Source organism: Hyperoodon ampullatus, assembly GCF_949752795.1.
Source record: "Hyperoodon ampullatus genome assembly, chromosome: 4".
Classification (NCBI taxonomy): domain Eukaryota; kingdom Metazoa; phylum Chordata; class Mammalia; order Artiodactyla; family Ziphiidae; genus Hyperoodon; species Hyperoodon ampullatus.
The window spans coordinates 56932954-56949520 of record NC_136917.1 but is presented as its reverse complement, the minus strand read 5'-3'; the positions used below and the strand labels follow the sequence as shown (position 1 = coordinate 56949520).

At 45.8% G+C, this 16567-nt stretch overlaps 3 protein-coding genes across 3 annotated transcripts; all 3 read left to right on the top strand.

Annotated features, from left to right (window-relative positions):
• Positions 1-1023: 1023 nt before the first annotated feature.
• On the top strand, positions 1024-3556 carry LOC307051216 (protocadherin gamma-A3-like; the record flags this gene model as incomplete). Its single annotated transcript, XM_079701548.1, is given in 2 exon segments — positions 1024-3486; positions 3488-3556. Coding segments are annotated over 2 exon segments (2532 nt in total).
• Positions 3557-6334: 2778 nt separating this feature from the next.
• Positions 6335-8757, top strand: LOC307051215 (protocadherin gamma-B1-like; the record flags this gene model as incomplete). Its single annotated transcript, XM_079701547.1, is given in 4 exon segments — positions 6335-7084; positions 7088-8548; positions 8552-8596; positions 8599-8757. Coding segments are annotated over 4 exon segments (2415 nt in total).
• A 2219-nt stretch (positions 8758-10976) lies between these two features.
• On the top strand, positions 10977-13502 carry LOC307051399 (protocadherin gamma-A4; the record flags this gene model as incomplete). The annotated part of the gene is made up of 1 exon (XM_079701717.1): positions 10977-13502. Exon 1 carries the CDS (start codon positions 11055-11057, stop codon positions 13500-13502), a length of 2448 nt encoding a protein of 815 aa, XP_079557843.1. The 5' UTR covers positions 10977-11054.
• Between the last annotated feature and the right edge of the window lie 3065 nt (positions 13503-16567).

Genomic DNA, 16567 nt, shown 5'->3' with positions numbered 1-16567 from the left:
CAGGAAAAGGGTTTCTGGCATATAAAACAATACTTTATCTCTACTAGCTTCAGTTTTTCTGTCCTTAAAAACATCTTCATACTCTAGATTTAGGCAAAGTGGACTACTTTCAGTACCCTGAAGTTCTGTGGTTTCTCTCTCACATCTAGGCATTCCCATGCTCTCCTCTCTCACATCCAGGCCTTATCCCTGATCCACTCCTCTCATGTTTCTTGGGGAAGCCTTTGCTAACCTCCAAGGCCAGGTTGGAGGCCCTCCCATTGCCCTTGGCTTCTCCCATTATGGTAATTATCTCAATGCACTGTAATTCCTTGTTTGCTTTTATATCCTTATAACTCTGTGAAGGAAGTGGCTGTGTTCATATTGTTCACCTTAAATCCCTAGGTTTTGTCGTACACTTAATTATATGTGTGTTTAATGAATGGGTTAACTGGAAAATATTGAAACCAAGATGTCAGGCTATCAAGGACAAATTTCAAGAGGCATGCCCTATAAATATGGCTGATATTTCTGTGAGGTTCTTAAACTTTGTCTGAACATTTCAAAACAGTAACTTCAGCATGTTTGAAGCAATATTAGTGATCTTAAGATTAGCTCATGGCTTCCCAAGGAAGATAACTTGAAGTCACATCCTTTAACATATAGCGATTCCGTTATGTGAAATAAAAACTGATCCCATTACCTCTGATAAAAAGAATTTCAGGTGCTGAGAAACAGAAAGTCTGGCTTGGGTTTGTCTAAGAGGGTGCAGTAAACGGTTATGCCTCTGAGCGTCGCTGTTCACCACTCAAGGAGGAAAACGCCACTGAAGAGCTAATCCATTTCCTTGTTTCCGAAGAGCAAAGAACCAGCAAATCACACTTACAAGATCCGAGGCTGCTCCAAAGCTCACCCTTTCAGTCACCCAGCTCCGTAACCTATTAATTAGGCCCACGAAAGGGTTAGTTCCTTGAGAAAATAAGACTGAAGACCGTCGTGAGAAATTGGTACCCAATTCAGAGAAAATAATTCACCAAAAAGGAAATGACCAATTACCTGAGATTCAGAAATGGCGGAGGACTGGCCCTGCTGTACGCGCTTCTGGGGACGCTGTGCAAGACCGGATGCGGGCAGATCCGCTATTCGGTGCCAGAGGAGCTGGAGAAAGGCTCCTTCGTGGGCAACATCGCCAAGGACCTGGGGCTGGAGCCCCAGGAGCTGGCGGAGCGCGGAGTCCGCATCGTCTCCAGAGGTAGGACGCAGCTCTTTGCTCTGAACCCGCGAAGCGGCAGCTTGGTCACTGCGGGCAGGATAGACCGGGAGGAGCTCTGCGCTCAGAGCGCGCGGTGTCTGGTGAGTTTTAACATCCTGGTTGAAGACAAACTGAAAATTTTTGAAGTAGAAATAGAAATTAAAGACCTTAATGACAATGCTCCTGATTTTCTAACAGAGGAATTGGAAATAAAAATTAGTGAACTAACGGTTCCTGGAACTCGATTTCCACTTAAGACTGCATTTGACCCAGATGTGGGCATGAACTCTCTGCTGAACTACCAGCTCAGTCCCAATGACTACTTCTCCCTGTCTGTGAAGAATGTCTCTGATGGGGCCAAGTACCCAGAGCTGGTGCTGCAGCAGGCTCTTGACCGTGAGGAAAAGAAAGTTCACCAGCTTGTCCTAATTGCTTCTGATGGTGGCGACCCTGTTCATTCTAGCAACTTGTGCATCCAAGTGATAGTGCTGGATGCAAATGACAATCCACCCGTATTTACTCAGCCTGAGTATCGAGTAAGTGTTCAGGAGAACTTGCCGGTAGGCACCTGGCTGCTCACGGTGAATGCCACTGACCCTGACGAGGGATTTAATGCTCAAGTATCCTATGTACTAGATAAAATGCCTGGGAGAATCGCTCAGATTTTTTATCTCAACTCAGTGACTGGGGATTTATCAATATCACAAAGCCTAGATTATGAGGATGCTACTTTCTATGAAATTAAAATTGAAGCACAAGATGGACTAGGTCTCCTTTCAAGAGCTAAGATTCTGGTCACAGTTCTGGATGTGAATGACAATGCCCCGGAAATTACGATTACTTCTCTCACAGGATCAGTCCCAGAAGAGGCTACTGCTGGAAGGGAAATTGCCCTTATCAACGTGCATGATCGGGATTCTGGGCAAAATGGGCAAGTCACAGTTTTTGTTCTGGGAAATATGCCATTTAATTTAGAAAAATCAATAAACCGATATTACCGCTTAGTGACAGCCAGATGCCTGGACCGTGAACAGGTGTCCGAATATAACATCACTCTGAGAGCTACAGATTGGGGAAGTCCGCCGCTGTCCACAGACACACACATCACCCTGCATGTGGCGGACATCAATGACAACCCACCTGCTTTCACTCATGCCTCCTATTCTGCCTACATTCCTGAAAACAACCCCAGGGGAGCCTCCATCTTCTCTGTGACCGCCCAGGACCCAGACAGCATGGAGAACGCCCACATCACCTATGCACTGACTGAGGATGCCTTCCAGGGGGCGCCTCTCTCCACCTACATCTCCATAAACTCAGACACCGGAGTCCTGTATGCCTTGCGCTCCTTCGACTATGAGCAGGTTAGACACCTGGAACTATTGGTGACAGCCAGTGACAGCGGGGACCCTCCACTCAGCAGCAACGTGTCTCTAAGCATACTCGTGCTGGACCAGAATGACAATGCACCTGAAATCCTATACCCCACCCTCCCCACCGATGGTTCCACAGGTGTAGAGCTGGCACCCCGCTCTGCAGAGCCCGGCTACCTGGTGACCAAGGTGGTGGCTGTGGACAGAGACTCGGGTCAGAACGCCTGGCTGTCCTACCACCTCCTCAAGGCCAGCGAGCCGGGACTCTTCGCAGTGGGGCTGCACACGGGCGAGGTACGCACAACGCGGGCCCTGCTGGATAGAGATGTGCTCAAGCAGAGCCTGGTGGTGGCGGTCCAGGACCACGGCCAGCCCCCTCTCTCCGCCACAGTCACTCTCACAGTGGCCGTGGCTGACAGCATCCCAGACGTCCTGGCCGAACTGGGAAGCCTCAAGCCCTCAGCAGACCCTGATGACTCAGGCCTCACACTGTACCTGGTGGTGGCACTGGCCGCGGTGTCCTGCATCTTCCTGGCCTTTGTCGTCGTGCTGCTGGCGCTCAGACTGCAGTGCTGGCACAGATCACATGTGCTGCAAGCTTCGGGAGGTGTACCAGCGGGCGTACCCGCCTCTCACTTTGTGGGCGTGGACGGGGTGCGGGCTTTCCTGCAGACCTATTCCCACGAGGTCTCGCTCACCGCGGACTCCCGGAGGAGTCACTTGATCTTCCCGCAGCCCAACTACGCAGACACGCTCATCAGCCAGGAGAGCTGTGAGAAAAGTGAACCTCTCCTGATAGCTCAAGATTTACTTGAAATGAAAGGAGATCCCAAGCAACTTCAGGTGAGCTTATTTCTTTTTGAACTTTATAAAGAACAGTTAATGCCAGTGTGGTTATTATAAAGCTTTAACACACATTTATTTGAAAATAAAGCAATGTGGTCGTCATTGATCCTTTTGTTTAAATATATGTTCCTCTCTTCTTCTGGGATTGTGATGGGGATGCACTTCCTGATCTGGTATGGCTGAGTGGGCCTAGTAAATAGTTCTGACCAATACATTGTAAATGGACGTATGTGAATCTCTTCCCAAACGAAGTTCTAGTTGCCATTGTAAGAATTACCATATTTCTAACTTACTCTTTGAAATTGTGACTGTGCCATCTATCTGGGTCCTTGAATAACTACAGTGACAGAAGAGCCCTATGGTTGACTCAACATTGATCTGTATACCTGTGATAAGTAGACTTTTTTCATTTTAAATCACTGTGATGAAGTTTGTCACTCCAACCTACCTAATCTATCCTGGTAAACAGGCATATATATATATATATATATATATATATTATATATATAAACACATATATATATGGTACTTTAGGCTATAATGATATGATGCTTAACTCCTTCCAAGACAGACCAAACTCATTTCATCCTGATGACGTAAAAATGATTGGGTAAAAAACATAGACATAGGTAAAATTCTTTTACCTGGCATGTAGTCCCTGCTTTGTATACTTAAAGTGTGTGTGTGTGTGTGTGTGTGTATCCATATGGATTTCAGCCTTTTCTCTGAAGGTGGGAAGCTCAATTGCCTAAACTGTTATGCGCCTTAGAGTGGCAGGTCTTGTCCTTTGGGAAGGATTTTAAAATGTAAGGAGATATGTCTTGACCTTTATGAGAGGTTTCCAGACCATCCACTTCAACAATGGAATAGGAGTCCTACAACTTTCTTGGGCTAGAAATTGTTGGCCCATTTTGAACTTTATGAAATTATTTTCACCCATAAAATCACACCAGAGAGTCATCCAAAATTAGGCCAAAATAGATTTCATTAGGTCTCAAAGAAAGGAATACAGCTCTCCTTCAGTGTGTTAGGAAAAGGTACAGTCAAAAGTGTGAGACAAAAGGGCCTGAACAAAATAACTGAAAGCAGAAAAGTGTATATTCTCACTCAAGCCTGCAAATGCATCACAGAAAACAGGCACATTACCTTTGGAATATTTTTTAGGAAAAATGTTTACAATATTAATATACCTTTCCTTGTAATGAGAAAAAAAATAAATGGCTAGCGTCAGGGGAACTTTATATGTTCAAAGAGAATTTTCTAAGAATTTCATATAAAACATAGCCTAGGTGGCTCAGTCGTTAAGAATCCACCTGCCAATGCACGGGACACGGGTTCGAGCCCTGGTCCGGGAAGATCCCACATGCCGTGGAGCAACTAAGCCTGGTGCCACAACTACTGAGCCTGCACTCTAGAGCCCGTGCTCCACAATGAGAAGCCCACGCACCGCGGCGAAGAGTAGCCCACACTCTCGGCAACTAGAGAAAGCCCGCGCACAGCAATGAAGACCCAATGCATCCAAAAATAAATAAATAAATAAATAATTTTTTAAAAAAACCATAGCCTACATATACCCTGGGAAAATGCACAGAGTACAAAGGCATCTACTTGTATGGATTATAAGAAGTCTCAGACATCCCATTTTAACTAAAAAGGATTTTTAAAGGATAGGCAAGACTTCATTACAATAAAAAGGGAGGAGGGTTTATAATAAAAGGAACAGAAAGTATAAAGGCATGAAGTAGGGAAAACAAGGGAAACGATGTCTTCAGAAAACAGATAATAATCTGTCTTGACTGGAATGTAAGAGGGGTATGGATTAGCACTGCAAAATAACAGAATAAATTGTTGAGTTTGTATTTAATTTGGTAGTGCATTTGAAATAAAGGTGTTTGTTTTAGTTACCCAAGACTGGTTCAATGGTTACAGGTAAGTTTCAAAATGGAGTGTCTAAGAACTCTCAATTCCTCTCCAAGATTTACCAGTGGTCAAATCAAACTCATTACACTTATTAATGGTATAAATTTACTGGAGCTGAGAATTGGCATTAAGGGGTATTTGTGTATACAGTCATATAGTAAAGAATCACTGATTTCAAAGAAATAAATAAACTTACACAGGATTCAGTTTTATAAAAACGTGTGTGCTCAAATACTAGACTGGTCTCTTTAACAAAATATCAGGCTCCTCTGTACTTAATGGGAAGATTATCTATGTTTTAAAATGATGAGCAATATATTAAAATAAGTCTAGGGCTTTGACTCACTCCTTTTTTTGCAAAGATTAGACCTTTTTATCCACTACCAGTAACCTAATTGGTTACATCCGTACTAGTCATGCCGGTGTTTATAAATACAGTGGAATCACTGAAGATATTTCTGCCCCCAAAACTGAAAAAAAAGCTGTATATGCCTTATGAAAAATATTTAATGAAGAAAGAAGAATAAAATGATGGCAACACTTCAAAAATTATGAAAAGCTAGAAAATATCAGATATAAAGGGAAAATTTGAATAGTTTGTTCTTTCCAACAAGTAAAAAGACAAGATATATAGGTTCAAGAGCTTACAGTTTGAGGAATAAATAGTTGGGCAATATACAGTTTTCTCAGACAACCTCTGGGTGCTACTGTTGACCAAAGGGAACATAAGGGTTCTCAGTTCTGCAGGAGTGAAGGGCAGAGTGTTTTCCTGTTTGTCCTGTGCACATCGGAACACAGACGCACCTCCTGTGCAACCTCAAGCGCCTAACAAATAAGTCCTACCCTCAAATCACAAAAGTCCAGGGAGCTGTCATTGATTTTTTTAAACATCCCAGAGACATCTTGAAGAGCAGCTTCCCAGAGAGTTCAAGAAATGCTTAGGAGCTCCAGAAAAGCTGAAACAATGAGAGGTCAGGTACTGCTTCTCTTCCTGCTGTCTTTGTTGTGGAGGGCAATCTCCCAGGAGATCCAGTACTCAGTTTCAGAGGAACTGGCCAAGGGCTCGAGGGTGGGGAACCTGGCCAAAGATCTGAGGCTCAGTGTCCAGGAGCTGCCAGCTCGAAAACTGTGGATTAGTGCAGAGGAGTTTTTCAGTGTGAGCGCAGAGAATGGGGATTTGCTAGTGAGCGGTAGGATAGATCGAGAGAAGATTTGCGGAAGGAAATCTGAGTGTGCACTAGAATTTGAAACGGTCGCTGAAAACCCAATGACTATTTTCCATGTGAGTGTTGCAATTCAAGATATTAATGACAATGCACCAAGTGTCATTGCAAACGGCATTGACTTGGAAATCTGCGAGTCAGCCTTACCAGGGGTAAAATTCCCTCTGGATTCTGCACAAGATGCAGATGTAGAAAGTAACTCACTGAAGATATATTCCATCAGCCACAATGAGCACTTCTCTCTGTCAACAAAGGAAAGTCCCGATGGAAGTAAATACCCAGAATTACTGATGGAAAAATCTCTGGACAGAGAACAGCAGAGCTCCCACCACTTAATCCTGACTGCCATGGATGGTGGGGACCCTCCTTTAAGCGGCACTACCCAGATCTGGATACAGGTCACCAATGCCAACAATAATGCTCCTGTGTTCAGCCAGGACACTTACAGGGTTAGCCTCCAAGAAAATGTGCCCCGGGGAACCTCCGTGCTGTGAGTGATGGCTACTGACCAGGACGAGGGCATTAATGCAGAAATCACCCATGTCTTCCTCAGTGCCCCAACAAGTACCAGCCTCCTCTTCCTTCTCTATCCAAATTCTGGTGACATCACAACCAATGGTACATTAGACTTTGAAGAGACAAGTAGGTATTTGTTGGGTGTAGAAGCTAAGGATGGAGGGGTACACAAAGCTCACTGTAATGTTCAGATTGGAATTGTTGATGAGAATGACAGTGCTCCAGAGGTGACATTAATGTCCTTCTCTAGCCAGATTCCCGAGGGCTCAGACCTTGGAACCGTAATAGCCCTCATTAAAGTGCGAGACCAGGATTCTGGGCAAAATGGTATGGTGACATGCTATATTCAGGAAGGAGTTTCCTTCAAATTAGAATCCACCTCCAAGAATTATTACAAGCTAGTGATTGACGGTGCCCTAGACCGAGAGCAGAGGGCAGAGTACAATGTCACCATCACAGCCACCGACAAGGGCAAGACTCCCCTCTCCTCCAGTACAAGCATCACCCTACACATCCGCGATGTCAACGACAACGCTCCAGTTTTCCACCAGGCCTCCTACGTGGTCCACGTGCCAGAAAACAACCCCCCCCACCGCGACTTCATCGCCCAAGTTAGCGCTTCAGATCCAGACTTGGGGCCCAACGGCCACGTCTCCTACTCCATCCTGGCCAGCGACCTGGAGCCGCGCGCACTGTCGTCCTGCGTGTCCGTGAGCGCGCAGAGCGGCGTGGTGTTCGCGCAGCGCGCCTTCGACCACGAGCAGCTGCGCGCCTTCGAGCTGATGCTGCAGGCCCGCGACCACGGCTCACCCGCGCTCAGCGCCGACGTGAGCCTGCGCGTGCTGGTGGGCGACCGCAACGACAACGCGCCCAGGGTGCTGTACCCGGTGCTGGGGCCCGACGGCTCGGCGCTCTTCGACACGGTGTCGCGCGCCACGCAGCCCGGCTACCTGGTCACCAAGGTGGTGGCGGTGGACGCCGACTCTGGACACAACGCCTGGCTGGCCTACCACGTGCTGCAGGCCAGCGAGCCCGGACTGTTCAGCGTGGGGCTGCGCACGGGCGAGGTGCGCACGGCGCGGGCCCTGGGCGACAGGAACGCGGCCCGCCAGCGCCTGCTGGTTGCTGTGCGCGATGGGGGACAGCCGCCCCTCTCGGCCACCGCCACGCTGCTCCTGGTTTTCGCGGACAACCTGCAGGAGGCGCTGCCGGACCTCAGTGACCACTCTGAGCCCACTGACCCCCAAGCTGAGCTGCAGTTTTACCTGGTGGTGGCCTTGGCCTTGATCTCGGTGCTCTTCCTCCTGGCAGTGATTCTGGCGGTCGCCCTACACCTTCGACGCTCCTCCAGCCCCGCTGCCTGGAGCTGCTTTAAGCCTAGTCTGAGTTCCAAGTCTGGACGGAGGGTTCCCCCCAACTACAGTGAGGGAATATTGCTCTAGTCCTACAAACTGTGTGTTGCCTCGCATTCAATTGTGCGATTTAAATTGTGAAATTTAATTTTCACAAAGTGACCCCGGAAACAGCTACCCCTCCGGATCTCCTAGGTGAAGATCCTTCTATGGGTATATGTGCCAGTAATGAAGACCCCCAAATCTCTTATGATTCCTCTTTTTCTCATCACGTGAGTTTTTGCAGACTTACTTAAATTTTATTATTGTATTTTATTCTCGATAGTGCATCATTATTTTTGGTCCTTGTTCATTGTTCTAGTGGTGGTAGTGGGAGAGGAGGTATATTGAATGGGTGGAGATTGGTCCCTTGATTGCTCAGTAGTCTTGGCAGTTACCTAATTACTACTCAATTTGCACTCTTGGCATTTCTATATGGTCAACAAATCCTGCTAAAGATAGCTTTTTCTTGGATGTCACCACCCTTAGTAATAGCACTGCCCTTAATTAGCTGATGTGTAATACTCCTTTTTTTCAAGATTGTAAATGTATTGACAGTTCTTTCTGCCTAAGTTAATGTTCATCTTCATCAAATACATTCTAGTTGTTTATCTTTTTTTCTGCGATGTGTATTTTAATATAGCCTTCCAAGAATTCTCTTAGCACTTTTGTGCCTTATCACATGCAGCAAAGACTGCCAGGTTTTACATTTGAATCACTAACTTTGGGTCTTTTTTCCCACTTCAACATCTGTCAAGAATAATTTTCTTGACTATTCTTAAATAATTTATTTTTATACCCTTTCTACTTTGTCACTAGTATAGTAAGGAATGTATCAAAAATTTTTTGTATGCAGAGCCTTTTCCGTATTACTTTTTTTAGTATAGGTTTCTGAGAAGTGAGTCAATTTTTTTCAAAATATTTTATTTTACCTCCCAATCCCCAGCAATTTGTGAGTCTTTTGAGGATTGTGAAAAATACCTTTAATTTATTCTCCACTCTGAGAATTTTAAAACTCTGAATAGTTAATGGACTTCTGTGTCTGGTCAAAATTTATGAGTAATTTCTAGAAACTAATTATTATGTGAGTAATAATCTAAAGAACTGAGTACTTGCTGCTTTATTTCAAGTTTTCTCAGATTAGTAAATTACTCTAAGTATTCATGAATAAGAAAACTATGAAACATGCAATGATTATATACAATTACTAAAATATTTCCTTTTACTAGTTATTTCTAAAATCAAAACTAAACTTATAAATAAAAGTAAGATAATACCTTCTGGATGTGTCCTAATGTGGAAAAGATCACTGAAACACCATTTCCTCTTCACAGTGCTTCAGTTTAACTTTTCTGTCTTCTTACCTTTGTTATTTCCTTTTTTTTTTTTTTTTCTTTTGCGGTACGCAGGCCTCTCACTTTTGTGGCCTCTCCCATTGCGGAGCACAGGGTCTGGATGCGCAGGCTCAGCAGCCATGGCTCATGGGCCCAGCCACTCCGCGGCATGTGGGATCTTCCAGGACCGGGGCACGAACCCGTGTCCCCTACATCGGCAGGTGGACTCTCAACCCCTGCACCACCAGGGAAGCCCTATTATTTCCTTTTAAGATCAGTTATTTACCCATTGTTTTAGGTTCTGCAGCTGCATTAATGACTCATTCGTTAAGCATTGAAAAACTATTTCAGTGTATACTCTAGGAAACGTGCTGTTCTAGAGTGAGGACTCACTGTGAACATGATTGTCACAGATATAACCTGTGGCCTAGAATCTTCTTATATAAAATTAATGAGCAAATGTCCTTCCCAAACCTATTATCATATTTTCCAAGCCCACTTGCACAGGGGTAAGACTAACTCTTTGAACAGTAGATATTTTCTTACAAGGGAATTGAAAATTTGCCCCAGATTCTAAAGGGTCAACCCATGTGAGAATACTTGTTTCTGCATAGGTTGGGACTGGAGCCCAGACCTGTCTTTTCATCCATTTATTCTTTCAGTCTTCAAGTATAACCTTGTTCCTGGGAGGGATAAATATGTCCCTTATGCAATACACAGTAGTGAAATTGGGCTATGAGAATAAATAATGTAAAAACTTAAAAAGAGGTAGAAAAATTCTTACCAAAAAAAAATTCTCTGAAAAAATAAATTATTTTATAAGTCTTATTGTACAGGAATCTTTGGATCACTTCTGGATTGTCATTGCAAATTGAACAGCAGGTGTTTGACTTTTATCATTTTGGGGAAAATAGAATAGGGAAAAGAAATGGTGTACACAAGTGATACTTTATTTACCAAGAATAGACTGCAGTAACAGGTTAGGACTCTGAGTGTCGCTGTTCACCAATCGGGAGAAGAAAAGAACCAGGAAATTAATACAAACCACAAGATTTCTGCATTACAAAGCTATGAGGCTTTAGAAAGCTTCGAACTGGATCCCTGAGAGCGCCAACATCCAACGGTGAAAGCACATTATCTTGGACCCTGAAGATCCTTGGGATCCTCAGGCCTCCACCAAGGGAACACCCAAGAGCAAGCTATTCCGCCGCGGGGCTGTAATGGCGGCTTCACCTTATTGCCCAGACTGCAGCCGGCTGATCGGGATCTGCGTTCTCTTGGGAGCCCTGTGGGAAATCCGGGCCGAACATATCCTCTACTCGGTGCCTGAGGAGCTGGAGAACGGCTCCTTCGTGGGCAACGTCGCCAAGGACCTGGGGCTGGAGCCCCGGGAGCTGGCGGAGCGAGGAGTCCGCATCGTCTCCAGAGGTAGGACGCAGCTTTTTGCTTTGAACCCGCGAAGCGGCAGCTTGGTCACTGCGGGCAGGATAGACCGGGAGGAGCTCTGTGACAGATCTCCAAAGTGTGTAGTAAACCTGGAGATTCTCCTAGAGGACAAAGTGAAGATTTTTGGAGTAGAAGTGGAAATAATCGATGTTAATGATAACGCGCCCAACTTTGGGGCAGAGCAAAGGGAAATAAAAGTAGCTGAAAGTGAAAATCCTGGGACAAGATTTCCTCTTCCTGAAGCTTTTGATCCGGATATAGGGATAAACTCTCTGCAGGGTTACCAGCTCAGCTCGAATGGTCACTTCTCCCTGGATGTGCAAAGCGGAGCTGATGGGATTAAGTACCCTGAACTCGTGCTGGAGCGCGCCCTGGACCGCGAGGAACAGGCGGTTCACCATCTCGTTCTCACCGCCTTCGACGGAGGCGACCGGGTTCACTCTGGCACTGCCAGGATTCATGTAACACTTGTGGATACCAACGACAATGCCCCAGTATTCACTCAGCCCGAGTACCATGTGAGTGTGCAGGAGAACGTGCCGGTGGGCTCCAGGCTACTCACAGTAAAAGCCACTGATACAGATGAAGGAGCCAATGGAGAAGTCACATATTCTTTCCGGAAAGTAAGAGATAAAATATCCCAGCTATTCCAGTTGAATTCTCTGACTGGGGACATAACAATATTGGGGGATCTAGATTATGAGGACTCTGGGTTCTATGATATAGATGTAGAAGCCCATGATGGGCCTGGTCTCCGAGGCAGAAGTAAGATACTGGTGACAATTCTGGATGTAAATGACAATGCTCCAGAAGTCACAGTTACATCTCTCACCAGCTCTATTCAAGAAACTTCTTCCCCAGGCACAGTAATTGCACTTTTCAATGTGCATGACAGTGATTCAGGAGAGAATGGCCTTGTCACATGTTCTATTCCAGATAATCTGCCATTCACACTTGAAAAGACCTTTGGAAATTATTATCGGTTGTTGACACACAGGACTCTGGATAGGGAAGAAGTCTCAGAATATAACATCACTGTAACTGCCACTGACCACGGAACTCCACCATTGTCTACAGAAACACACATCTCACTGAACGTGGCAGACGTCAATGACAACCCACCTGCCTTCCCTCAAGCTTCCTACTTGGCCTACATTCCAGAAAACAATCCTAGGGGAGCTTCTATCATCTCTGTGACCGCCCATGACCCTGATAGTAATGAGAACTCAATGGTCACTTACTCTCTGGCTGAGGACAAGCTGCAGGGGGCACCTCTCTCCTCCTATGTCTCTATCAACTCTGACACAGGTGTATTGTATGCTCTGCGCTCCTTTGACTATGAACAGGTTAGAGACCTGCAGCTACTTGTGACAGCCAGCGACAGCGGGGACCCTCCACTCAGCAGTAACGTGTCTCTGAGCATATTCGTGCTGGACCAGAACGACAACACACCTGAGATTCTGTACCCCGCCCTCCCCACCGACGGTTCCACCGGTGTGGAGCTGGCACCCCGCTCTGCAGAGCCTGGCTACCTGGTGACCAAGGTGGTGGCTGTGGACAGAGACTCAGGCCAGAACGCCTGGCTGTCCTACCGCCTGCTCAAGGCCAGCGAGCCGGGACTCTTCGCGGTGGGGCTGCACACGGGCGAGGTGCGCACAGCGCGGGCTCTGCTGGACAGAGACGCGCTCAAGCAGAGCCTGGTGGTGGCGGTCCAGGACCACGGCCAGCCCCCTCTCTCTGCCACTGTCACACTCACGGTGGCCGTGGCTGACAGCATCCCAGACGTCCTGACTGACCTAGGCAGCCTGAAGCCCTCAGCGGACCCTAATGACTCGGGCCTCACGCTGTACCTAGTGGTGGCAGTGGCCGTGGTCTCCTGCGTCTTCCTCGCATTTATCATCGTGCTGCTGGCGCTCAGACTGCGGCGCTGGCACATGTCGCGTCTGCTCCAGGCTTCAGGCAGCAGGTTGGCCAGCGTGCCCGCCTCCCACTTTGTGGGCGTGGACGGGGTGCGGGCTTTCCTGCAGACGTATTCGCACGAGGTCTCGCTCACCGCGGACTCGCGGGGGAGTCACGTGATCTTCCCGCAGCCCAACTACGCGGACACGCTCATCAGCCAGGAGACCTGTGAGAAAAGTGAGTCTCTCCTGATATCTCAAGATTTACTTGAAAGAAAAGGAGAACCCAGTCTTCAACAGGTGAGTCAGATCTTGCCACACTGAAACGTAGGCAGAGAGCTGCATAAATGTCTCCAATTACATATAAAAGACACTTCTTTTTTAGTATTCTTTAAAGTGCTTTAAAGTGGAAGGGCAGATGATCCTTCAATAATGATCAATAACAGTTACTACAGCTAGTAGTTATTGATTACTTATCCTTTGTAATCTTCATTCAGTTATAGTTTCAGCAGCAATTTCTTAATTTTATACTTCTAACCCTCTCACGTCTTTATTTTTTTATTATTTTTTAACATCTTTATTGTAGTATAATTGCTTTATAATGGTGTGTTAGTTTCTGCTTTATAACAAAGTGGATCAGCTATACATATACATATATCCCCATATCTCCTCCCCCTTGCGTCTCCCTCCTACCCTCCCTATCCCACCTCTTGGTGGTCACTAAGCACTGAGCTGATCCCCCTGTGCTATTTGGCTGCTTCCCACTAGCTATCTATTTTATATTTGGTAGTGTATATAAGTCCATGCCACTCTCTCACTTCGTCCCAGCTTACCCTTCCTCCTCCCCATGTCCTCAAGTCCATTCTTTATGTCTGCATCTTTATTCCTGTCCTGCCCCCAGGTTCTTCATAACCTTTTTTTATTTTTTGAGTCCATATATATGTGTTAGCATACGGTATTTATTTTTCTCTTTCTGACTTACTTCACTCTGTATGACAGACTCTAGGTCCATCCACCTCACTACAAATAACTCAATTTCGTTTCTTTTTATGACTGAGTAATATTCCGTTGTATATATGTGCCACATCTTCTTTATCCATTCCTCTGTCGATGGACACTTAGGTTGCTTCCATGTCCTGGCTATTGTAAATAGTGCTGCAATGAACATTGTGGCACATGACTCTTTGAATTATGGTTTTCTCAGGATATATGCCCAGTAGTGGGCTTGCTGGGTCATATGGTAGTTCTATTTGTAGTTTTTTAAGGAACCTCCATATTGCTCTCCATAGTGGCTGTATCAATTTACATTCCCACCAGCAGTGCAAGAGGGTTCCCTTTTCTCCACACCCTCTCCAGCATTTACTGTTTGTAGATTTTTTGATGATGGCCATTCTGACTGATGTGAGGTGATACCTCATTGTAGTTTTGATTTGCATTTCTCTAATGATATGTGATGTTGAGCATCCTTTCATGTGTTTGTCGGCAATCTGTATATCTTCTTTGGAGAAATGTCTGTTTAGGTTTTCTGCCCATTTTTGGATTGGGTTGTTTGATTTTTTGATACTGAGCTGCATGAGCTGCTTGTATATTTTAGAGATTAATCCTTTGTCAGTTGCTTTGTCTGCAAACATTTTCTCCCATTCTGAGTGTTCTCTTTTCGTCTTGTTTATGGTTTCCTTTGCTGTGCAAAAGCTTTTAAGATTCATTAGGTCCTATTTGTTTATTTTTGTTTTTATTTCCATTTCTCTAGGAGGCGGGTCAAAAAGAATCTTGCTGTGGTTTATGTCATAGAGTTTTCTGCCTATGTTTTCCTCTAGAGTTTTATAGTGTCTGGCCTTACATTTAGGTCTTTAATCCATTTTGAGCTTATTTTTGTGTATGGTGTTAGGGAGTGTTCTAATTTCATTCTTTTACACGTGGCTACCCAGTTTTCCCAGCACCACTTATTGAAGAGGCTGTCTTTTCTCCATTGTATATTCTTGCCTCCTTTATCAAAAATAAGGTGATCAGGGCCTCCCTGGTGGCGCAGTGGTTGAGAGTCCGCCTGCCAATGCAGGGGATACGGGTTCGTGCCCCGGTCCGGGAGGATCCCATATGCCGTGGAGCGGCTGGGCCCGTGAGCCATGGCCGCTGGGCCTGCGCGTCCGGAGCCTGTGCTCTGCAACGGGAGAGGCCACAGCAGCGAGAGGCCCGCGTACCGCAAAAAAAAAAAAAAAAAAAAAAAAAAATAAGGTGATCAGGGCTTCCCTGGTGGCACAGTGGTTAAGAATCTGCCTGCCAATGCAGGAGACACGGGTTTGAGCCCTGGTCCGGGAAGATCCCACATGCCGCGGAGCAACTAAGCCTGTGTGCCACATCTACTGAGCCCGCACTCTAGATCCCGTGAGCCACAATTACTGAGCCCATGTGCCACAGCTACTGAAGCCCACGCACCTAGAGCCCATGCTCCGCAACAAGAGAAGCCACCACAGTAAGAAGCCCATGCACCACAACGAAGAGTAGCCCCCGCTCATCACAACTAGAGGAAGCCCGCATGCAGCAACGAAGACCCAACGCAGCCAAAAATAAAAAATAAATAAATTAAAAATAATAATAAGGTGACCATATGTGCGTGGGTTTATCTCTGGGCTTTCTGTCCTGTTCCATTGATCTATCTGTTTTTGTGCCAGTACTGTACTGTCTTGATTACTGTAGCTTTGTAGTGTAGTCTGAAGTCCAGGAGCCTGAGTCCTCCAGCTCTGTTTTTCTTTCTCAAGATTGCTTTGGCTATTCAGGGTCTTTTGTGTTTCCATACAAATTGTGAAACTTTTTGTTCTAGTTCTCTGAAAAATGCCATTGGTAGTTTGATAGAGGTTGCACTGAATCTGTAGATTGTTTGGGTAGTAAAGTCATTTTCACGGGCTTCCCTGGTGGCGCAGTGGTTGAGAGTCCGCCTGCCGATGCAGGGGATACAGGTTTGTGCCCCGGTCCGGGAGGATCCCGCATGCCGCGGAGCGGCTGGGCCCGTGAGCCATGGCCGCTGAGCCTGCGCGTCTGGAGCCTGTGCTCCACGACGGGAGAGGCCACAACAGTGAGAGGCCCGCGTACCGCAAAAAAAAAAAGTTATTTTCACAATGTTGATTCTTCCAATCCAAAAACGTGGTATATCTCTCCATGTATTTGTATCATCTTTAATTTCTTTCATCAGTGTCTTATACTTTTCTTCATACAGTCTTTGGTTTCCTTAGGTAGGTTTATTCCTAGGTATTTTATTCTTTTTGTTGCAGTGGTAAATGGGAGTGTTTCCTTAATTTCTCTTTCAGATTTTTCATCATTAGCATATAGGAATTCGAGAGATTTCTGTGCATTAATTTTGTATCCTGCTGCTTTACCAAATTCATTGATTAGCT